Below are 25,281 nucleotides of genomic sequence, written 5' to 3' on the forward strand. Positions count from 1 at the left end.
GTGTTCAATTACGTCTTTAATATTTGTTGTACATAATCATACTCAATTGCTGTGGTAATGCCTAGTGAATTAAGGTATACATCACACTCTCTCCTTGTAGAAAACATATAAAATTTACAGCTATAAATAAATTCTAATTATAAAAGTATTGTAACACTTGGTGAGCCCATTAGTGCTGCTATGTGACGATGAAGCTGCAAAGAGTCTGCTTCCTTAGCTGCGTAGCAGGGCCAGTCAATGAATACACGCGGGGTGATACAGAGTGTGGTACCTGCTGACCGCGTGCTTCTGCAACATGAGCAAAGCAAGTGACAGACAGTGAGCACTGCTCATGCAATTCTGCCATGTGGTTTCAGTGCTCTGGAGTGAATCTCTTCATCTGTAGATCACTCCTATGTCCTACAGCCATTTGAACCTGCTGACTGTATTCAAGCCTTGGTCTCCTCTACATTCCTCCCTGCCCTCACACTTACTTCCATTATCAAACTGACAATTCCTTAAAGTCTCAGGATATGTCCAATCTTATAGTCTTGATGTGTCACATTTCTTTTCCCTCATTTTGATTCAGTACCACCTCAGTTATTCGATCTACCTCTACATTCTCTTGTAGCACCACATTTCTAATGCTTCTATTCTCTTCTTGTCTTAACTGTTTATTGTCCACATTCATACAAGACAACACTAAATACTGATACTCTCTGAAAACACTTCCTAACACCTAAATTTGATATTTTGTTATAAATAACCACACAATGCTGCAAAGTTTTTGTTTGTTTCAACCTGGCGATCAAAATCTGGCAGAACCTGAATACAGTACGCAAGAGCGTACTTTTTTTCTGATAGAAAAGACAGAACACAGTATGACAATCATGTAAACACAGAGCACTTATTTGTAAAATTTTTCATAGTGATGCCACGTTTTTATAATTTTGACTTGTAATCCACGATTACTTCTCACTGTGTGAATATGTTGTCCTATAAGTACGATAAGCATAAGACCACGGTGTTACATATAAAAACTACATTTCACGTTCAGTCATGATGTGCCTTGCACATGACACAACTGATTTAGGGCTCTATAATCTATTATGGGTCAGACAGGTCGTATTGCACTGGCAGTGTGTTTTAGGTTGCAGCCAGTAAATACACTACATATTATATTACAATTTTATGGTCATTCTTTCTGAATGAAAAACAGGATGTTATAACATTATCATTGCCATTTATATTTCTATTCAATGTTAACATTATTTTTCTTCCCCAGAAACTCTTTTATTGATGGTGCCAGTCTGTATTTTGTATCCTCTCTGCTTTGGGCATTGTCGTCCGCAGCTCGTGGTCTAGTGGCTAGTGTTGCTACCTCTGGATCACGGGATCCCGGGATCAATTCCCGGCCAGGTTGGGGATTTTCTCTGCGTGGGGACTGGGTGTTTGTGTTATCCTCATCATTCCATCATAATTCATGAAAGTGGCTTGACTGGATTGTATACAGATTGGGAATGTGTACAGGTGCCGATAACCATGCAATTGAGCACCGCGCAAACCAGTCACCCTAGTCTGACAACATTGCTTGATTTAACTTGACTACATTCCATTACCCTTGTTTTACTTTTCTCAGTATTCATCTTATTACCTTTCTTTCAAAACACTACCCATTCCATTCAACTGTTCTTGCATGTCCTTTATCATCTCGGACAGAATTACAGTGTTGTTGGCAAACCTCAAAGATTTAACTTCTTCTCCCTTAACTTTAATTACCTTTCCAAATTTCTCCTTTATTTCCTTTACTGCTTGTTCATTTTACAATTTGAATATTATCAGGGAGAGGCTACAATCCTATCATCTCAGTTCCTTCTCAGTTACTGCTTCCCATTCGTGCCCCTTAATACTTACAACTGATCTCTGCTTTCTGTAAACGTTGTAAATAACTTTTTGCTGCCTGTATTTTACCCCTGCTATCCTCAGAATTTCTAACAATGTATTAAAGTCAACACTGGTGTAAGCGTTCTCTAAATCTATAGTTGCTGTAAATGTTGGCTGCCATTTCTTTATTCTATCTTCTAAGATTAGTTGTATAGTCAGTATCGGCTTCTTTATTCCTACAGTTCTTGGGAAGCCTGACAGATCATCCACATGGCCAGCTTCTACCAGTGACCTTTTTTCTGTAAATAATGTATGTCAATATTTTGCAACCAGGACATCTTAAACTAATAGTCTGGTAATATTCACACTTGTCAGCATCTACCATCTTTGCAATGGGAATTATTACATTATTCTTGAAATCTGAGAGGATTTCACCTGTCTGAAATATCTTGTATAAAATTTGGAGTAGTATTGTCTTGTCTGACTCTCTCAATAATTCTGAGGGCATATCATCTACTCCAAGGGACTTGTTTCAACTTCAGTCTTTCAGAGCTCTGTCAAATTCTTCTTGCAGTATCATATCTCTCATCTCATATTCTTTTACTACTTCTTCTCTTTCTGTAATATTGTATTCAAGTTTGTGTTCTATAGACTCTCAGTGTGTTTCTTCCACCTTTCAGCTTTCCTTTTCATAGTACGGGCTTGTCATCTGAGCTTTAATACTCATGCAGGTGCTTCTTTTTTCTCCAAAGCTTCTTTAATTATGCTATAGGTGGCATATATCTTTCTCATAATCATGCAGGCTTCTACAGCCTTGCATTTCTTATCCAGCAAATCCTGCTTTGCCTGGTTGCACTTCTTGTCCATTTCATTTTTTAAGCGTCTGTGTGTTCTCCTTTGTTTGCTTCATATGCTGCACTTTATATTTCTCCATTCCTCAGTTAGATTCAAATTCTTCTATTAAGCCTTGTCTTTTTGTGTATTTGATCTTCTAGTGCCTTTACTGTCATCTATTGGGTTCCTTGCCTAATGTTCCCTTTTGAACTCTCCAGTTCTTTCAACTTATCTAGGTTCCATATCCTTAATTTCCTACCCCTCTGCTTTTTTCAGGCTTTATACTGCAGTTAATAATCAGTAAATTGGGAAAGTAAACTGTAATATTCTCTCTTGGTAAGATGATGTACTGCATATGTTAAATTGTGAGCACTTATATGTGGATAACTAGGCAAAAGCTGTTCATATTATCTTTTACCCTCTACTAGACCATAGTTGTTACTGCTTTTTTGTCTGTTAACATCAGCTCGCACCTTTTAATCACTATGCAAATATTTTACCTCAGTGGATGACAACACCAAAAATCATTTATTAATTTCTGTTGAGATATATCTGTTCCACATATTTAATTAAAAGCTTTGTTAGACACTCTGCAGTGCATGTGAATAACAGCTCCACTATTCACACAAAATGCAATGCTTGGCCTACCTTCTTGCCGCAGCCGTGGGAGTATGTGTTGAGGTGTGTCTGGTTATGTGTGAGAATGTTTGTACTATTGCTAGAAAAAGAGCTATTGCTCAAAGGCTAGTGTGAATGGTGTTTTCTGTTATGTGTTTCTCTGCTTGTTGCATTGATACACGATAAGTGAGTGATTGCCTTTCCTTAATTTTGCATATTGCTCCATTCAGAAATTTCCATTATTGTTATAGGTCTATGTATCCAAACTTCAGAATACATATATTATACACATCTTTTTGGCACTTGACATCCTCCCTACTACTATGCTATTTGCAGCTGACACATTTTGTTTGTCTCTGCCAGTGCTGCGGCTGTGTCAGATGAGTTACAGGAATTAAAGCAAATTGGGGAAAAAGCTACTATAAGTGTGGAATTGAATTACATAAGGAAAAAAATACACAATTTCTGTAGCAAAAGATAGAATTCTGTTTTAGATCTAGCAAGTAAAGTCATTGTCTTTTGTTAGAATTCTAGAATTTGCACATTCACGTCACTGAAATTAGGTTAAATTACACAGTCGCCTAATTTGTGTTTCAGTTATCATAATGTCTCTGTGATCAACCTGATATTTTCTCCAGTTGAGTGTTCCATTTGTGACATTCCAGCAGTTTTTTCACAAAACTTTACTGAGATAATTACTGTTCCTCCCTAGTCCACTAGCCCTCTCTATGTAATGTAGCCCATCTTCATCACAGTTTTATAACTTAGCTTTTTTTAGTTTTTCATACAGTGTATTGTGCCTCCAGACGTGCTGTTAATTTTCTAAGACTGTTTATTTTAATTGTAAACAAAATTTGAAGGATGTTGCAAATATGAGTTCAAGATTAATGAGCAGACTGTGCTCATTTTTAGATGTACTGGAGTGTTTCATATTTTGTTTATATAGAAAGAAAGGCTATAAAAGTGTTTTTCAATTGTGAAAGTACTGTATTCCAAGTTAAACAATAGTTCCAAAAGCATATTTTGCAAGACTGTTTTGGAAAGGACTCTATTATTGTAGAATTTCATGCATTTTAAATGGTATGTACCCTCTCAGTGATACGAAGGAATGACATGAGACTTTGATTCCGCCTCAAACTGTGGGTCCCCTTTCCCCAAGAAGACTGCTGAGGTATGTTAGGGAGTGCTAGTTGCCAAAGTGGCATCCAATTGAGACACACAAAATTCACCAAATAAGGAGATAATAGCTGTTTGATGAAACATCAAACTCTTGCAACTGCTTAAGGTGATCAGAAAGTGTAGTCTTCTTGGTTTTTGTGTAGAAGCGGACATGTGACTGCCAAATTTCATTTCTCTGATCCCATGGATAGAGTGAGAGATGTGGAATCTATCCTGAACACACATACAGATTACAATTTATTTTAAGAGTTGTTAAATAACCATTATCAGAAACTGATTTTTGTGAATATAGAAGACTAGAATTTTACATACATGATAAGTGTTTGTTTACAAAAATTATGATAATTTTCATGTAAATTTCTGGGGTTCTGAAATGTGTGGTGGTTATTTAGACATATGCTCTGTTTACGAAATTGCATGTCATGTGAAACATTTAGTGGGATGAAAATGAATCTTCTGATGTGAACCTTAAATGTTGTAGGAAAGTTCTTGTAGAATGTAGACACTTTAGGATTAAAGGAGACCACTCACTGAAAAGCAGAAGCATTGAGTCATCGATAAGCTCACACGAAAGAGGAAAAATTTGAAATTTGAAATTTGCTAGCTTTCAGAGTTACCTTTGATGAGCTAGAGAGTGCCCCCCCCCCCCCCCCCCCCCCCACACACACACACACACCTACACCTACATAGTGCCAACTAGACTGACAGTGCCAATGATATTTTGTTTTTGTGGCAGGTGGGCTGGTTGTGGTGGGGTAGTGTTGGGTGGTATGGGTAGAGGGAGATGGAGGTTGGAGGTAAGGAGGACGACTGGGCATGGGTGGCTAGTGGGTCAAAGGAGGGCTGGTTTGCCAGCTAGGAATGCAGGAGGGAGGGATGGCAGGTATAGTTGTGGTGGGCAGTGGGAAGTGGCAGGCACTGAAAGGTATGTAGTGATGTGAATTGGGAGCGGGTGACAGGACAGAGGATGGGGAAACTGTTGGGTGGAGGGTGCAGGGACAGTGGGTTACCTAAGATTGAGACCAGGACAGTTATGGGAGTGGAGAATGTGTTGCAAGGATAACTCCTATCTGCACTGTTTAGAGAAGCTGGTAATTGAGGGAAGGATCCAAATGGTTCATGTTGTGAAGCAGCCATTGAAATTGAGCATGCTGTGCTCAGCTGCATGTTGTGCCACCAGGTGGTTAACTTTGTTCCTGACAACGGGTTGGTGGTGGCCATTCATTCTGGTGGACAGCTGGTTGGTAGTCATACCAACATAAAAGGCTGTTCAGTGTTTGCAGCAGAGTTGGTACATGAAATTGCTGCTTTCACAGGTGGCCCGGCTTCTGATGGCATAGGGTAATCCTGTGACAGGGCTGGAGTAGGAGGTACTGTGTGGGTGGATTGGGGAGGTCTTGCACCTTGGTGTGCCACAGTTTAGGAGGGGTGGGAAGGATCTTGGGTAAGATGTTACTCATCTTAAGGCAGGATGAGAGATAATCAAAGCCCTGGCAAGAAATATGGTTCAGTTGTTCCAGCCGAGGGTGGTATAGGGTGACAAGGGTGGCACTGGTTTCTAGCTGATTCTTAGTGGGTGGTGCGAGGATTGGGGGTGTGTGAGGATATGGCACAGGAAATCTGTTTGTGGACGAGGTGTAGGAGAGTATTGTCTGTCAGTGAAGCCCACCGGCAGCAAAATAGCATTGGCACTGACAGTCTGAGGATAACTTCAAAAACTGATAAGTTTTTCTTCTTTTGTGTGTGCTTGTCGACAACTCAATGCTTCTGCTTTTCTCTGAGTGGTCTCCTTTAATCCTAACGTATTCTAATATAAATCTATACAGAGATCGGTTAAAATTGTTGTGTCGTGGGAGTGGTTGTAATTCTCATATTAACCATACTTTCTGCTGTATGTAAATAACCTTACAGATGGAAGTCATTTCAATGAAAATGGAGCCTTAATGTTGCAAAATGTTATATTTATTTAAACTTTCATTTCTTCCATTTCAGGGAATCAGACGGCCGTGGAAAGGAGTTCTGATGGTTGGACCTCCTGGAACAGGCAAGACAATGCTAGCCAAAGCTGTTGCAACAGAATGTTGTACAACATTTTTCAATGTATCATCTTCAACTCTCACATCAAAATACAGAGGCGAATCAGAAAAACTAGTGCGACTCTTGTTTGAAATGGTATCTATTTTTTATTTGCTACTTGTGGCACAATGAATGTGTTTGAAAGCTTTCTAAAAGGTGGATTTTAAAAAAATTACAGGCTCGCTTTTATGCACCAAGCACAATATTTATAGATGAGATAGATTCATTGTGTTCAAGAAGGGGATCAGAATCAGAACATGAGGCATCACGCCGTGTGAAATCAGAACTTTTGGTGCAGATGGACGGCATAAGTTCAAACAGGCATGTGAACATGTTGTTTTATTAGATTTTTTAAATCTAGTTATTTGTTAAAGTGGATAATGGATTTTTTAACTGAGTATGTGTAAAAATGCTTTTGATTATTATGCTGTGTGTATTATCATTGGAGAATTGGTGAAAGTTCAGTAGATGTGTAAAGTGTACAACATGCTAGCAGTGTTCTGTCCCAGAAAAATGTCAGTCTGATTCCAATGATTTTTTTTTTCTTGAAAAGTGAATTTTGTGGAAATAGATCTTCCAAAAAGCTTCAAAAATTCAAACAATGCAAAATTCAGTGACAAACTGGTGTAGTCAAATATTAAAGTCAAAAAATTCCAGCCATTGCAATTCTGTGTCATTGGCCTGCTGTAGAGCATGAAGATTACTTGTGTTTGCTGTTGAGGCACCTCTCCATAAGACTGGTGAGTCAGATTTGTTACCTCGTAGGTTGTGAAGGTAGTTCTTTGAGGTTTGAGTTGTGTGGAAAATCTGCACTGGCTTTATGCTCTTTTTCATGTACCGTAAGTGCAGTCTCCGTATGCATATTGTACAAAACACATTATAATAATCCCTCCCCCCTCTCCCCGGGGGGTGGGGGGGGGGGTGGATTTTGTGGTTTCTTGCATGGCTACCACAGGCCTCCAGCCTTTGCAGCATTTTTTCCCTTACATGCTGCATATATATCCTGTTGCTATTCTTTTTCCCCCTCCTTTGGGGAATGTGTGAGATGTTTTTGGAAATATTTTCGGCATTTTCAGTAGCCGATATCAGAACAGTCTCTCCACTGTCTTTTTTCCCGTTCTTCTTTCTTCATTCCCCTTCTCCTATCCTTCCTCCACTTTGGCATTTTAGGTCCTCTTTTTCTTCTTACTCCCTGTGCACTCCTGAAGGCCAGCCCATGCACCTGATGCTGGGTAACGTGCAATTCCCAGCCCCAGGTCGACAGCGAGGGTTCACACGTACCCCCTGTTACAGACCAGGCCCAGGGAGGGGTGATTGCCAGAACTGCTACCTTCCCAAATTGCTGATTGGTCCCTTTGTCGGGTGTTAGGAAGGTGCGAACAGCCACCTCACGTGGGTGCAATCCCCACTAAGGGAGGCTCCCAGTTGGAAGGAGCACGCCATCGGAGATGCTGGCAATCATGGGGGATTTTGTTGCAATGAGCCAATCATCTTCTTCACAATCAATGTATACTAAACATAAATGAAATGAGGCTAATGATTCAAAGACCTTCCCAGCTGCACCACAGTTCCTCATGGTTGCATGTATTGAAGATGGTCAGTCCTTTGCTACAGTAAATCTGTTTATTATTTAGAAAGGTGTTGATGCATTTGCTGGTCCTGTGAAATTCTGCTCTCATTTACCCAACAGCACTTTGCTTTTGAGACTACTTCTGATTCTTAGACACAACTGCTTGCTGATTTGCTCCTCCATGGCTATCCTGTTTGTGTCGAGGCCCATTGAACGCTGAATTCTTCCCGTGATGTTATTCACACTATGCTGCTCAATGGTCTGACTGAGGCAAAAATCCAAATGTACCTCTCTGGTCAGGGAGTCAATGCAGTCCATTTGGTGACGAAAAAGGTAGATGCATCCTTAGTGCCCACACACCTCTTCTCCTCACTTTTGATAGAGTGGAGCTTCCGTCAAAGATCAGAGCAGGCTATGAAGTTATCACAGTCTGACCATACATTTCAAACCAGTGTCATCGTTACAACAACAATCAAATGTCCTGTTGACACCTGGCCAAACTTTTAAGCTGTGCTAAGGATGCTCACAAAGTTGACTGTCCACCTCCTTCTCCCCATTGTATCAATTGCAATGGTGACCACACAGCCTCCTCCCGAGATTGTCCCATGTATCTCGATGAGTGGGCCATCCAGGAGATCTGGGTGAAGGAAAAAGTGCCTTACCCAATCACTCGCAAGTTGTTGGCTAGTCAGAAACCCTGCATTCTGTTGTCTGGCGTTTACAGTACAGTTCTTGCTACATTTTGCTCCATGAAGGACATGGCCATGCAGATATTCGATCTCAAATTTAGCACCACGGTTGTAAAATCACCCATTGTCAAGGTTGCATCCCCGTCTCCTCCTCCAGCTGTGCAACAAGCCACCAAACATTCGCCTCACAGGGCGAAATCACCTGCTACAAAACTGGCAGGCCAAAAAGGACAGAAGGAATACTGCCCTGAAGACTTCTTATGTCCCTCCAGCTGACAAACGTCTGAGCCAACCAAAAAGGCTCCAAGAAGTCAAACAAAGGCAAACGGTCTTTTCCTTCACCGACTTAGAGATTCTTTTTGACGGTGTCGCCACGTGATACTCTCACCAGCCTGACCTCTGTGTTTCCAGTGTGCACCACCAACCTTTTTTTTTCTACCTGCACTATGCAGACCGACAGAGCTAGAATTCTGACAACTCTGTCGATCACGTGGACCAGAATCCCCCAGCCTCTGCGCCCTGTAGCAGTGAGTCTTTGAAGGCTGGGACTCGGCAACTGCCGAGGTGACATCCCTTCATTTTTTCTCTCCTCCCCTTTCCTTGTCATGACTCTCCTCCAAGGGTATGTTTGTGGCCTTAGATCCCACAAAGAGGACTTACGACTGCTCTTGGCATCACAGCGTTTGCTTGTTCTCTGCCTCCAGAAAACAAAATGTTGTCCTCATGTCCGCTTTGTGCTCTCACATTTCTTTCTTGTCTGCTTTGACCTTCCCCCGAGGAGGACAGCATTCCATCTCATGGGGGAGTCATGCTGCTCATCCGGGATGATGTTCATAGTCAAACCATCTCCCTGACTTCAAGCTGTTGCAGTCCGCATTTTCCTTCCTCACCTCACCTTTTCGCTTTGTACTGTTTACATCCCTCTGTCATTTGGTGTCAACAGGGCAGACTTTCTCCAACTTCTCTCACCCATTTCTGCTGCTTGGTGATTTTAATGTGCACCATCCCCTTTGGGTCTCTCCCAGAACCTGTTGGGGAGGTGGCCTCTTAGCTGACCTCAGTCACCTTAACTTCATCTGCCTTAACACGGAAGCACCCATGTTCCTTTCAGACTCCACGCACACCTATTCCCATTTGGACCTTTCCTTCTGCACTGCCCAACTTGCCCATTGTCTCAAGTGGTCCGTTCTCTCTGATGTGCACTTGAGTCACCATTTCCCCATGTGCTATCAGTTTGTTGACTCCTACCCCACATATGTGCACACCCAAATGGTAGCATTCTGAGGCCGACTGGAGGCTTTATTCTTCCCTGGTGACCTTTTACGAACAATATTTCCTGAGCTGTGATGACCAGGTAAAATGTCTTACAAACATTATACTTACCGCCGCAGAATGTTCCATTCCTCCCACTTCATCTTTACTGCCCCGTGTCCCAGTCTCTTGCTCGACTGAGGCATACCATCATGCAATTCACACAGGGAGACATGCGCATTTTTAACTGTCACTCGTATGATGGCAAACTGCATTTGCTATAAACAGTTGTGTGCACAGTATCGTCGTTGTGTTCTTTGGGATAGCAAAACAGTTAGCTGGATTTCATTTACTAGCTCTTTTAACAGTTCCACTCCCTCTTCCATTGTGTGGGCCAACCTCTGACAGCTCTCTGGGCTGAAGGCCCATCCCACAATTTCTGGCCTGACCATAGCAGATGATGTCAGTGTGGACCCTATTTCTATCTCCAACACCTTGGGCCGCTTTTTTGCGGAGATTTCAAGCTCCATCCATTATCACCATCGGAAACGAGTGGAGGAGGCTCGGATGATAACCTTCTTTTCACAAAAATGTGAATGCTACAATGTCGCCTTTACTGTGAAGGAGCTAGATCGTGCTCTCACTTCATACTGATCCTCCACCCCAGGGCTAGACAGTGTTCACAATCAGATGTTGCAGAACCATTCTCTTGCAGGCAAGCCATTTCTCCTTCATATGTACAATTGCACTTAGGCAGAGGGCACATTTCCCAGATGCTGGATTGAAGCCACTGTCATACCCATACCTAAGCCCGGCAAGGACAGGCACCTTCCTCCTAGTTATCACTCCATTTCTCTCACCAACTGTGTTTGGAAGGTGATGGAACGTATGATTCATGCCCAGCTCCCAGCTGGTATGGTGGCTAGAGTTTTGCAATTTACTAACCACTGCACAGTGTGGATATAAAGTGTGTCATTCTGCAGTTGACCATCTCATCACTTTGCCAACTCATATCATGAATGGTTTTCTGGGGAAATAAGAGACTGTGGCCGTGTTTCTCGATTTGGAGAAAGCCTATGACACCTCCTGGAGGACTTCTATCCTCTGTACTCTCTACACCTGGGGCCTCTGTGACTGCATGCCCACTTTCCTTGAGGAGTTTTTTTAAAAGACTGAATTTTCAAGGTACGTGTTGCTTCTGTCTTGTCGGACACTTTTATCCAGGAAAACAGTGTGCCTCAGGGTTATGTCCTGAGCATCATCCTCTTTGCTAGCACCATTAACCCTATTATGGCCTGTCTCCTGCCAGACTTCACCGGCTCCCTTTTCCGTGATGATTTTGCCATCTATTGCAGTTCTCCACAGACTTGTTTCTTCACCATTGTCTCGATGGTCGTTACTCATGGAGCATCGATAGTGGCTTTTGTTTTTCCACTGACAAAACAGTTTGTATGATTTTCTGGGGGCACAATTGGTTTCTTCAGCCATCTTTACATCTTGGGCCTGTTGCTCTTCCATTCATTAAAACTATGAAATTCCTGGGGCTCATACTCAATAGGAAACTTTCTTGGCCCTCTCAGTGTCTTACCTGACCACCCACTGTATGTGGTCCCTCAATGTCCTACGTGCCCTCTGCAGAACTTCCTGGGTAGTGGATGAAACGACCCTCATCCGTTTGCCCTGGTCCCTTGTCCATTCAAAACTAGACTATGGGTGCTTCGTGTATGCATCTGCACGTCCGTCCCTCTTACGCCATCTTAATACTATCCACCTTCGTGGCATCCATTTGGCCACTGGTGCCTTTTACACTAGCCCGGTTGAGAGTCTCTATGCAGAAACTGTCAAACTACTGCTGTGATTTTCTCCTCAGCAGGTATGCATGCTGTTTGTCTGCCATGCCTAGCCACCCATCTTGTGCCTGCTTCTTTGATGACTCTTTTGATTGCCAGTAAGAAGTGCGTCCCTTTTCTGTTACCTCCTGGAGTTCGCTTTTGGCTGTTGCTCCTGCCGCTTGACTTCATGCTACATACCACTTTCCTAATGGGCGTGAACCCTTCAGCACCTTGGCTTCGTGTGGTGGCCCATGTTCACCTTTGCCTTCATTCGCTTCCTAAGAAAACTGCTTCACCATTATTCTATCGCCATAAGTTTCTTGATCTTCGCACAGAACTTTGCTATTGTACCTTTGTGTACACTGATGACTCTCAGACTGAGCGTGGTGTCTGGTGTGCCTTCGTCATTGGCACGCACGTTTTTCGGTATCTACTTCCTGAACACTGTTAAGTGTTTACACCAGAGCTCTTTGCCCTGTATCAGGCCACGCAGTACACCTGGTGACACAGGCTTTTCAATTGTGCGATTCAGAGCCTGTGTGTGCTGTACACTATCCATTCTTTAGTGCAACGGGTCCAGAAAAGCTGTCATTTGCACACTCTTGGGAGCCACTGTGATGTTTATGTGAGTCCCTGGTCATGTCAGTAATGAGAAACAAGGCTGCTGACACTGCTGCCAAGGCCGCAGTCCTCGCACCTCAGCCCCCTAGTTCTTCTATTCCCTCCAGTGATCTCTGTGTTGCCATATGTCAGCAGGTGGTGTCACTTTGGCATCACCACTGGTCTTCCAGGGAGTTAAAACCTCTTCCAGCAGCTTGCATGACCACCTCTCAGCCCTTTCGCCATGAGGAGATCATTTTAGCTAGGTTGCATATTGGGCACTGTCTTTTCAGCCATCACCATTTGTTAAGTGGTGCTCACCTGCTACTTTGTGCTCATTGCCTTCAACATTGGACGGTTCACCATTTCATGATGGAATGCCCTTTTTTTAACCACTAACATTCTCATTTATGTTTACTGTCTGAGTTATTTTCTGTTTTAGAGAATGACACACGGGCTGTTGACTGTGCTCTACTTTTTATCCGTCGTAGCAGTATGGCGATGGACATTTAATCTTTAGTTCAGGACCTCCATTTCTCTACGGTGTATTTTGTGGACTTTTCTTCAAGTCTCTGTTTTTAGCTGTCTTTCCTTCCGTTGATTGGGTTTAACGTGTAGTCGTTTGAACTCCTTTTTTGTCATGTTCTACAGTTCTGACATGGGCGCATATAATGCTAGTTGTTTTTGCACTCTGAAACAAAATGAAATATTATAATGTTCAACTCACTTATAATGTGAACAGTAGCATATTTCATCTACATTTGTCATAATCTACATGAGCACTGGCTTCCAGACTGTTACAGGAGTCTGTTAGTGAGCATAACCTCAACCAGATGTCAAGACATAAAGTTATCTTCGAGGAATCTCTACATTTTATCTGAAATTTTTCTCTTTATTTGCAGAAACCACTTTCTTGAGTGTTATAGCTTAAAAAAGAACTTGAATTCTTTATAATGTGACAGGCCTGAAATTAAAACCGTATCAGTGAGGCTTATTTAAAGATTTTTTAAAAATGTAATGAACATTGCATCAGTCAGAATTCAGAACCACTATGAATGCTGTTTCTTATTTGGGATGAGTTAGTTGCCGTTCTTAAGCTGCTGGAATTTGCTCTACTTTCAAGCTATTAGAAGTTTGGTGTGGTTGGGTGAACTTCTGAGTGTCATGTTCTAGGGATACCAAAGGTACTTCAAGCACTATCATCTCCAGGGAATACTGTTTCCTCTGCTGGAAGTACAAGATCTATCACCACTCATCCACTTGATAGTGAGTGGCATGTCCGGGAGGTCTAGGGACTCTGCGCAGGGGAGGCAGGAACCTGGTGGAACTAAAGTTATTATACTCATTCCCCAAAATCAAACAGTGTGATGTGCTTTCTTCCACTAAAACTGAAACTGTCATAGTGAAACACACTTCAGCTGTTATGTGTCAGGGGATGGGTGGATGGGTGCAGATGGGCCAGGGTCTATTAATGATTGACAGTTCAAAGCTACAGCCATTACACAAATAGCAGATGGGGATGGGAAGGATCAACATGTGCATTCTGTGTGCCTGGAAGCCTTATTTTGCTTATTGAAGAGGCTTTTCTGGCTGCCAGTGAGGGAGCAATGTGCAACCAACTGCAAATTGTGGTGCACCGTGGAATGAACAGAGCCTGTTATTATACATGGATCATTCCAGTGACTGGCAGACTAGGTTAAAAATACCATCCTTGCTCACAGTTTTTCAACGAAGCTCACAATTGGAAACATTTTCCCCAGTACTGATTGGGGCTCTCTAGTTCCAAGCTGAGTAGAAGAAATTTAAACAGATCTGTGACAAGTTGGGCTATGACTTTTTGGACTTGTGGCTAAGTGAATTGTAGAAACCCCTCCCCCCCCCCCCCCCTTCCAAATTGTTCAGGGGTACAGTATACTACCCATCAGAGATATAACTTGGGTGACCTTCTCAAATCCAGATAATAACTGTAGGAGACTCAAAGAGGAACTCAAAACAGTTAACTCTGGTCAGAAGCAAGTAGAGGAATTATGGTGCGCGTTTAGAAGAGTATTTGATGAAGCACTGGATATATATGTACCTAGTAGAAATTTTCATGATGGGAAGGATCCTCACTGTAAAGAAATAGTGACTGCTGTATGGTATGTGTAAAACAAAGCACAGGGTTATAGACAGAGAGATAGTGAATGAAATGCTTCTGGCTGTCAAGAGGGTAATGTGTCTAAAGCCTTCAGTGATTCTGTAGCAGCATTTTAGTGAATGATCTCCAAATTGGAGGGTAACAAAGCAAAAGCAGGAACACTTACTTCCATTTTCAAATGTTTCTATACTAAGGAAGATACAGAATGACTTGCCCAGTTTACTTCTCACATCACTGCAAAAGGGAATGATAAAAATATTAGTGGCAGCGTTGTTGAGAAAAGGCTAAAATTAAATAAGGCTCCAGGGCCCAGTGGACTCCCAGTCAGATTCTATAAAGAATTTACACCTGATTTAGCTCCCATTGGTACCATTGTATATCACAGATCTGTGGAACGAAGAACTGTGCCCAGTGATCAGAAAAAAAGCACAGATCAAATCCGTCTACAGGAAGGACAGCAGATATGTTGCATAAAATTACCATCCAATTTCATTGACTTCCACCTGTTGGAGAATCCTAGAACATTTTCTGAGCTCAGACATAATGAAGTATTTGAACAGAAAGACCACCTCCAAGCCAATCAGCATCTATTCTGAAACCATCAATCGTGTGAAACCCAACTTGTGGTTTTCTCACATGACTTACTGAAAGCTATGGATCAAGGCAGTTGTGTGGGTGTTACATTCCTTGCTTCTGAAAAGAATTTGGCTTGGTACCGTACTAACATTTATTAATGAAAGTAAGCTTGTATGGAGTATCAAACAAAATTTGTGACTGGATTAAAGATTTCGTGGTAGGGAGAAGACAGCATGTTCCTTGGGATTATGTCATCGACAGAAGTAGAAATAATTGTTGTTCATGTTGTATATTAAAGGCCTGCAGACAATATTAATAGTAAACTCAGACTTTTTGCAGATGATAGTTACCTATAATGCAATACTATGTGAAAAAAACTGAGCAAATGCAATTAGATTCTGATAAGATTTGAAAGTGGTGCAAAGATTGGAAACTTGTTTAACTGTTCACAGAAGTAAAATTGTGCACTTCACAAAACTTGGAAAAATAGTATGCTGTGACTAAAATATCAGCACTGGGTGCACCCGACTGCAAATTGTTGCTCATGTCGGCACCAATGACTCCTGCCGTCTGGGTTCAGAGGTCATCCTCAGTTCATACAGGTGGGTGGCGGAGTTGGTGAAGGCAGAAGGCCTCGCTCGCGGGGTGGAATCTGAGCTAACTATTTGTAGTATCATTCCCAGAACCGATCGGGGTCCTCTGGTTTGGAGCCAAGTGGAAGGCTTAAACCAGAGGCTCAGACTATTCTGCAGAGATCTGGGGGGCAAATTTCTCGACCTCCACTATCGGGTGGAGAAATGTAGGGTCCCTCTGAATAGGTCAGGCATGCACTACATACAGGAAGCAGCTACAAGGGTAGCGGAGCACGTGTGGAGTGCACATGTGGGTTTTTAGGTTCGAGAATGCCCTCCCTAGGCCCGACAAGTCGCTTCCTGAGACGTGGCGAGGTAGGAGTAGGCAAAATGCAATAGGGAATAACAATATTAATGTGGTAATAGTAAACTGCAGGTGCATCTATAGAAAAGTCCCAGAACTGCTCTCATTAATAAACGGTCACAATGCCCACATAGTACTAGGGACAGAAAGTTGGCTGAAACCAGATGTAAACAGTAAGGAAATTCTAAATTCAGATTGGAATGTATACCACAGAGACAGGCTGGGCAGTGAAGGGGGAGGCGTGTTTATAGCGATAAAAAGTGCAATAGCATCGAAGGAAATTGACGGAGATCCGAAATGTGAAATAATTTGGGTGAAGGTCACTGTTAAAGCAGGCTCAAACATGGTAATTGGATGTCTCTATAGCCCCCTTGGCTCAGCAGCTGTTGTGGCAGAGCACCTGAAGGAAAATTTGGAAAATATTTCGAATAGATTTCCCCACCATGTTATAGTTCTGGGTGGAGATTTTCATTTGCCATGTACAGACTGGGAGACTCAAACGTTTATAATGGGTGGCAGGGACAAATAATCCAGTGAAATTTTTTTGAAGTGCATTATCTGAAAACTTCCTTGAGCAGTTAAACAGAGAACAGACTCGTGGCGATAACATATTAGACCTTTTGGTGACAAACAGACCCGAACTATTTGAAACAGTTAACGAAGAACAGGGAATCGGCGATCATAAAGCGGTTACTGCATCGATGATTTCAGCCATAAATAGAAATATTAAAAAAGGTAGGAAGATTTTTCTGTTTAGCAAAAGTGACAAAAAGCAGATTTCAGAGTACTTGACGACTCAATGCAAAAGTTTTGTCTCAAGTATAAATAGTGTTGAGGATCAGTGGACAAAGTTCAAAACCATCGTACAATATGCATTAGATGAGTATGTGCCAAGCGAGATCATGAGAGATGGAAAAGAGCCACCGTGGTACAACAAATGAGTTAGAAAACTGCTGCGGGAGCAAAGGGAACTTCACAGCAAACATACACATAGCCAAAGCCTTGCAGGCAAACAAAAATTACGCAACGTGAAATGTATTGTGAGAAGGGCTATGCGAGAGGCATTCAATGAATTCGAAAGTAAAGTTCTATGTACTGACTTGACAGAAAATCCTGAGAAATTTTGGTCTTATGTCAAAGTGGTAGGTGGATCAAAACAAAATGTCCAGACACTCTGTGACCAAAATGGTACTGAAACAGAGGATGACAGACTAAAGGCCGAAATACTAAATGTCTTTTTCCAAAGCTGTTTCACAGAGGAAGACAGCACTGTAGTTCCTTCTCTAGATTGTCGCACAGATGACAAAATGGTAGATATTGAAATAGACGACTGAGGGATAGAGAAACAATTAAAATCGCTCAAAAGAGGAAAGGCCGCTGGACCTGATGGGATACCAGTTCAATTTTACACAGAGTATGCGAAGGAACTTGCCCCCCTTCTTTCAGCTGTGTACCATAGGTCTCTAGAAGAGCGTAGCATTCCAAAGGATTGGAAAAGGGCACAGGTCATCCCCGTTTTCAAGAAGGGACATCGAACAGATGCGCAGAACTATAGACCTATATCTCTAACGTCGATCAGTCGTAGAATTTTGGAACACATATTATGTTCGGTTATAATGACTTTTCTGGAGACTAGAAATCTACTCTGTAGACGATCATGGGAAACCCAGCTTGTGCTATTCGTCCACAAGACTTAGAGGTCCATAGACACGGGTTCCCAGGTAGATGCCATGTTTCTTGACTTCCGCAAGGTGTTCAACACAGTTCCCCACAGTCGTTTGATGAACAAAGTAAGAGCATATGGACTATCAGACCAATTGTGTGTTTGGATTGAAGAGTTCCTAGATAACAGAATGCAGCATGTCATTCTCAATGGAGATAAGTCTTCCGAAGTAAGAGTGATTTCAGGTGTGCCGTAGGGGAGTGTCGTAGGACCGTTGCTATTCACAATATACATAAATTACCTTGTGGATGACATCGGAAGTTCACTGAGGCTTTTTGCGGATGATGCTGTGGTATATCAAGAGGTTGTAACAATGGAAAATTGTATTGAAATGCAGGAGGATCTGCAGCGAATTGACGCATGGTGCAGGGAATGGCAATTGAATCTCAATGTAGACAAGTGTAATGTGCTGTGAATACATAGAAAGAAAGATCCCTTATCATTTAGCTACAATATAGCAGGTCAGCAACTGAAAGCAGTTAATTCCATAAATTATCAGGGAGTCTGCATTAGGAGTGATTTGTAATGGAATGATCATACAAAGTTGATCGTCGGTAAAGCAGATGCCAGACTGAGATTCATTGGAAGAATCCTAACGAAATGCAATCCGAAAACAAAGGAAGTAGGTTACAGTGCGCTTGTTCGTCCACTGCTTGAATACTGCTCAACAGTGTGGGATCCATACCAGATAGGGTTGATAGAAGAGATAGAGAAGATCCAACGGAGAGCAGCGCGCTTCATTACAGGATCATTTAGTAATCGCGAAAGCGTTACGGAGATGATAGATAAACTCCAGTGGAAGACTCTGCAGGAGAGACTCTCAGTAGCTTGGTACGGGCTTTTGTTGAAGTTTCGAGAACATACCTTCACCGAGGAGTCAAGCAGTATATTGCTCCCTCCTACGTATATCTTGTGAAGAGACCATGAGGATAAAATCAGAGAGATTAGAGCCCACACAGAGACATACCGACAATCCTTCTATCCACGAACAATACGAGACTGGAATAGAAGGGAGAACCGATAGAGGTACTCACGGTACCCTCCGCCACGCACCTTCAGGTGGCTTGCTGAGTATGGGTGTAGATGTAGATGACTCACAGTTGGAATCAGTCAACTCATCCAAACACCTGTGTGTAACGGTTTGTAGAGATGTGAAATGGAGTGATCACGTAGACTCAAAGATACGGTAGGGGCAGACTTCAGATCATTGGCAGGATACTGGGATAATGCAGTCAGTCTACAGTGGAGATTGGTTACAAATCGCTTGTGCATTCCATCATAGAATATTGCCTAAACATGCTGAACCAATGCCAAATAAGCCAAATGGAGATATTGAACATATAAAAAGGAAAACCGTCCATATGGTCACAGGTTTGTTTGATTTGCAGCAGAGCATTGTGGAAATGCTGAAAAACCCTGAATTGGCAGATGCAATAACACCAGTTATTGTTCAGAAGCCTTCTTACAAAATTTCAAGAACAAACGTTAACTGAATAATCTGGACACGGTCTTCAGTCCTGTATGTATGGTATTGCTGTAAGGACCAAAAAGACAAGATTAGACGGATTACTGTGCACACAAATTCATTTAATCAGCCATTCTTCTTACACTCCATACACAATTAGAATGCTAAAAGCCCCAACAAAAGTACTTTGGCTTTTTTTGCCAGTTTAATGGGAGAAATTTGCTTTTGAATTCATTGAATACTTCTCACATTGCTATTATGAATTTTGTCAATATTCAACTTTTGTTTGTCAACAAGGTTTCATTTGTTTTAAAGCTTTTCTGAAACTCTTTGTCTTCACATCAACTGTCTTTCTAACATGTCTACTGAATTGTGGCAGGTGTTTTCAATCCCACTCACAACTTTGCTCATCACATACAAGAACAAAGGATGTTGTACAATATTTTTAAATTATATTTATTGATATTGTACATTTTGAGCCCCCAGGCGTAACTGGATGATGTTGACTGCTCTACATAATTTGCTGTCATTTTCCTGGCACACTTGCAAAGAAAAACCATTTTCCTACCTTTATTAAGATTCTGTTAAATGGATGTAGTCATTTATGCTATAACAGCTGTACATTCATAGACTCCTTCCTCTACCTTTACTCAAGTGAAAATTCTAGGTCTGTAACCAGTGATAAATGGAATTGTCATAGACAGTTTCAAATTGTACAAATATCTCAGTCCATAGTTTCAATCTGAACATTCTTAGCACAAAAGTGAACAGAAGCTACAAAACTGGTTATAAAAATATAATTTGTGTCATTGCCAGGAAAATTTTCAGTTGTGCTCGTTTGAAAATAGTTGGAATTTCAAAAGTTTCACAAAATTCTTAATGACAGGTTTGAATGATTGCTTTATATTATGCAGATCTTAACTGACAGTATGTATTGTTACAACAGAAACTGTAATGATGTGGATGGTGTGATCTGATTAAACTACGGTTAGTAAATTATCAGACCACTTTAGCTACAAATGAACTTAGTATTTTGTGAAATATTATTTATATATACAACTTGTGTGATTTAAGTGATGTATAGTTGTAGCACTGGGCATCAGTAAAACAAGACTGAAAGTGATGCCAAGTCTTCTGAGACTAAGTTGCTTGCAGTTTGACATGGATACAAAAAGGATTTCTGAAATAAAAGAAACCTCAAGATTGAAACAATTATCAAGTAAAAAACATTTAAAAACTATTTAATTTGTATTTATTGTTGTGCCTATAAACAACTAAAAGAAAACACAAATGCTGTGTTAAAAAAGCATTACTTTCAGTCCTCGAGAGAGGGAAGTGTTTGAATGAATGAAGTACGATAGTTATCAAGAACCCAGCATCATTTCTTAATTAATTTTTAAGCACTGTAGTTTCTTATAACTCATTCCTCTCACTTGCTTAATTCTATAGTTATCGTCATTTACAGTGATTTTAATCCTATCTACTGTATTCTTTGTTTTGTAGTGATGAGCCAGGAAAAATAGTTATGGTACTTGCTGCCACAAATTTTCCGTGGGATATTGATGAAGCTCTAAGACGAAGACTTGAAAAACGTATTTACATTCCTTTACCTACACGTAAGTCAGACATTTGTCTATAAGAATGAGATTAAATGTTTTCACTTTTTTGGGAAAAAGAAGATTGCTGTTTGGTAGTATGAACTTGTTTTTATACATCAGTTACCATTGTAGCCTTAACAAACACCATTTGCTTAAAATGAAATCTTCCTCTGTAAAGAGAGAGAGGGAGAGAGATTGATTGATTGTGTGAGAATAGTGTATGGATATTATAAGCAGAAATTACATTTAATTTCAGAACTCCATCATTAAAGTGATTGTCACCTTTCTCTTCTACACTGTGCAACCCTATTACTGTCTCCCACTATGACACAGAAGTTTGAAATTTGGCTCAAAGTTACCTACAACCTTTCTCTGAAATGGTGCAAAAGCATGGCACCCTACAACGTCACCATCGGGCTCAGCAACGCTTGAGACAGAAAGATGACACACACAAGGGAAGGCAACAGCTCAGAAGTTCATGTGAGGTTTGAGGTGGGTGAATGATGTCACATTGGTACCAAATTGCATCACAATTCTGCCCATTGCCACTGTGGACATGTCACGCAACAGGAAGGTCATCACACCCTCCTCTTAGCAACATTTCACCTTTTCTTTCGACACCTCTGCAATGGAGGCTAGACTGCGATGCTGGGCATTGAATTCGTGATTTTCTTTTAGGTGGTCAAGGAAAACATTTCAGATACACCACCACTTGGTGTCAACACAAAAATGGATGCATGTCATTCCAGTGCTTAGCGATCAGTGATTGTCCATCACTGTACAGTTACATTTTTAAAGTGCTCAACAAAGGTCTACAGGTGGTACTGAGGGTTTAGCAAATCTGGGGCATCTCGGAGGCCCTCAGGGGCTCAGCATTGATTTGCTGAGCACCGGCTTGGCGGCCCCGGGGTTCCTGAGATGGGGACTGGTAAGTGCCACCAGTTCCCCATCACCGTAAGCTCTGGGCATGCTTCAGCAACCGCGGCGTGGCAGCGGAATGTTGTGTGTCCCAGGGAATGGGGATCTTGGCTTGAGTCGCAAGGATGGTATAGACCTCTATAAAAAAAAAAAAACCCTCAATCTCAAGGTATGCTGCGCACTGATGGGATGCATACCTGTTGAGATGGAACAGTCGTTAGTGGGCAATCTCTGGGGAACGTTGTGTGCCTCAGTTGTATAAGGCTTACTCAGGCACATGGGGCTCTGTCTGGTGGACCCTTATTTCCCTAGCTACTCTTGGGACCGAGATGGAACCCTCAAAATCATCATCTTTTCCTCACAGTGGGAAGGGTGTACCACCTGGGAGCATTCACACCCATTCATCCAAAAGAATGAGAGAGGCTAGTCCTGCTGATAAAACTACTTTGGACTGCAGTGACAGGGCTCATGGACTCATGAATAACAATATGTTTCTGGTGAGAAAGAGGAAGGAGTGAACATCTGAAAAAGTGTCCCAGTTTTATATCCATAAGTTTTTCGAAGGCCTTGCTGGAACATTTAAAAACTATGAAACAATTGTGTAATGGCTCATTGTTGGTCAAAACTAACAGGTCAACACAGGTAGACCTTCTTAAGAAATCACAGGAACTAGGTGACTATGATATCATTGTTGTGATGCACGCCTCTCTCAACTCCAGTAAGGGAGTTGTCACATGCTGAGATATCATGGACATATAATCCATTCATCATAAGACTAAACCTGATGTAAACATTGCACTATGTATTCTTCCGCATTTGCTGGAACCTCGTTGGATTTCCGTTTCACGTGAGATTGCAGCCAAGCTGTCTCGAGTACTGTCAAGTATGATAATAGGGTATGTTTTGTGCTGTGCGTCATGCACACATTGACTTAGCGATAATACAGGACAACAGGTTTACTGGCGCATTTAACTTGGCCAGCACTGGCCGGGCAGCTGTTAGAGCTAGCCTGCAGTGACGTGGTCAGCTGCAGTTCACACATAAAAAGAGATGAGCAGAGAAGCAATACAGCTTCGAATGTCATTTAATTTTTAAGCAGAATGACATAATACACTGAAAATCTCCTACAATATGCTCCTTAGACGACTAGACAAAAACTGCTACACGTTATCGCTTTTAGCTAATGTATTTTTGCAATTATAAACAAGGATGATAAAAATTCTTGACTTAACCACAGGGTAATTTTTTCTACATAAGCTGTGTGTAACATAAGAGAGTACTGAAGGATTTCACCACATAGTTAAAAATACTGAAGCCACTGAAGGTATTACTTACAATCAGTCATCTGGTAGTCTCTTAGCTCCTTCCTTATCCGACTCCAAGAAATATATTTTAGTTCTGGAAGTGTCACCTGCTAAATTGATAATGAGCCTGTCAACAACAGAATCCATGAAGCCAACCAGGTGCAGCATTTTCTCTTCTTCTTTTATGACGAGCCATTCTATATCCTGCCAGCGCTCGGCAGTGACGTGTGAAAAAGCTGTGTACGTTAGTTCCAGTACATCTGGCAGCTTAACAGTCTTGTTACTTCTCAGGCCAAATCCCACAGCTTGGATCCATATCAGTTCTGTTGGGTATATATTGTAATGGCACAGTAGCAAATGTAAAAATGCAGCAGTTGTATGATGTGCTTGATGCTGTGAAAATGATTGTTTTTCATGTTTCTATGATACTTATCTACCTCTGTAGTATAAAACGATGGACTTAGTCCAAATAAAGAGGATTTGGTTGTTCATTTTTGCCTTAAAAAATTAAATTGTTATGTTTTCTTAATTTAAACAACTTTATGAACAGTCTTTCATAAGACATCGATAATTAAGAATTTGTATTTGAAATGGAAACAGGAATTTCGCATCCAGTATGTAATTAGAAACAAGATGACGTGCATTATTCATTAAAAAACGATGATGAGTTTTATAATTAAGAGATGTAGGTATTTCAGATTGAACAAAAAAAAAAAAAAAAAAAAAAAGATACTGGGATGATTAGAATCGACGCTCAAATAACCGCACATTACTCGGAGACCATTATGCTACCAACTGCACTACACGTTCAACGTACATTTGTTTATCAACTGCAGTGTGTACAATGCTGGGAAAACTTCAAAGCCGATTTATCTCCATAAATTAATGAGAAACATTAAGAGCAGCCTATTTCTTGACATTTTTTAACCATGTTCCACTATGGAACAGAAAGCAGCCTCAGCCATTTTTATACTGTGCATTAACAGCATGACAATCAGAGCACAGTGCTGCAGAGGCTGTGACTGTACACAATTTTTGAAATAAAAACTTCATAGCTGAAGCATGATTAAGAAAAATGTTGATGGCTGTTAATACATTTGAATATCTTAAAGTTTTATTTAACGTAACTTGGTAATAAGATACATAAGTAGGACCTACTTCCAAGAGCGTAACAACACCAGAATACATGTGTTATGGCTTCTGACCAATCATCGCACTTGTGTTTGTTTACATCAGGTTTATTCTTACGATGAATGGATTATAGCAGAACTGAAGCAAGACTGGTCATCCCAGGCAATAGTGAATGTGGAACAACCAACGTGCAGGAATAATGGAGCAACTGAAAAGACTGCCACTTTCATTGCCACATTCAATTCTCTGACACTGCCTGAACATCTTATGGTGGAGTTCCTTCGACTTCATGTTCGGCCTTACATTCCAAACCCTATGTGGTGCTATAAATGCCAGTATTTCGCCCATACAACTATGAATTGTGGAGGTGAAGCGATCTGCGGAAACTACGGGAAAGCCACTCATGACACTGGGACTGACTGCCTGTCTGTGGTGATCTTCATCAACTGCTCTGGGAATCACCCAATCTGGAGCCGAGATTGCCCTGTTTTTGCTGAAGAGTGCAAAATATAGGAAATAAGTGACCAAGCGGATCTCCTATACTGAAGCCAAAAAAGAATATAAGGCGACGAAACCCCGTCTTCACCACCTCATATTCTTCCATGGTGCAGAAACCTATTCCCAAGGTGGATGCTTTGACACAGACGACGCCTAGTGTGCCTGTATCCACCATAGGTACCTGTACTTTCACGTGTACATGTCAAGGGAAAAAGAGTAAGGACAGAGAAGTCCAGGCAGATGCACCAGGAAAGACCAACAACAGTTCCACAGCAAACATCCAGAAGGTACAAGAAAAGCAGAGTGCCTCTCGACTCCCCCTTTCCCCCCCTCATCCTCGAAGGGACAGGGTGCAGCGAAAGGCTTACGACGTTGAGGTCAAAAGCTGTCCAGAGTGCCATCAGACGTATTTCTTTCCCGTCTGACTGATAAGGAGGATATCATGGAGTTAGATGCCTTGGATCCAGGCAGCCCCTCCATTCC

General features: G+C 41.5%; 1 protein-coding gene across 1 annotated transcript in view; it reads left to right on the forward strand.

The window, feature by feature from the left end:
- LOC126184542 (katanin p60 ATPase-containing subunit A-like 1) overlaps window positions 1-25,281 on the forward strand; it is a 104,390-nt gene that overhangs the window by 60,196 nt on the left and 18,913 nt on the right. The window contains exons 8-10 of the mRNA XM_049926951.1: window positions 6,487-6,666; window positions 6,749-6,891; window positions 20,853-20,965. Coding sequence (XP_049782908.1) covers window positions 6,487-6,666; window positions 6,749-6,891; window positions 20,853-20,965 — 436 coding nt within the window. The remainder of the gene's footprint in view (window positions 1-6,486; window positions 6,667-6,748; window positions 6,892-20,852; window positions 20,966-25,281) is intronic.

This window comes from Schistocerca cancellata, chromosome 4 (genome assembly GCF_023864275.1).
Source record: "Schistocerca cancellata isolate TAMUIC-IGC-003103 chromosome 4, iqSchCanc2.1, whole genome shotgun sequence".
Classification (NCBI taxonomy): Eukaryota; Metazoa; Arthropoda; class Insecta; order Orthoptera; family Acrididae; genus Schistocerca; species Schistocerca cancellata.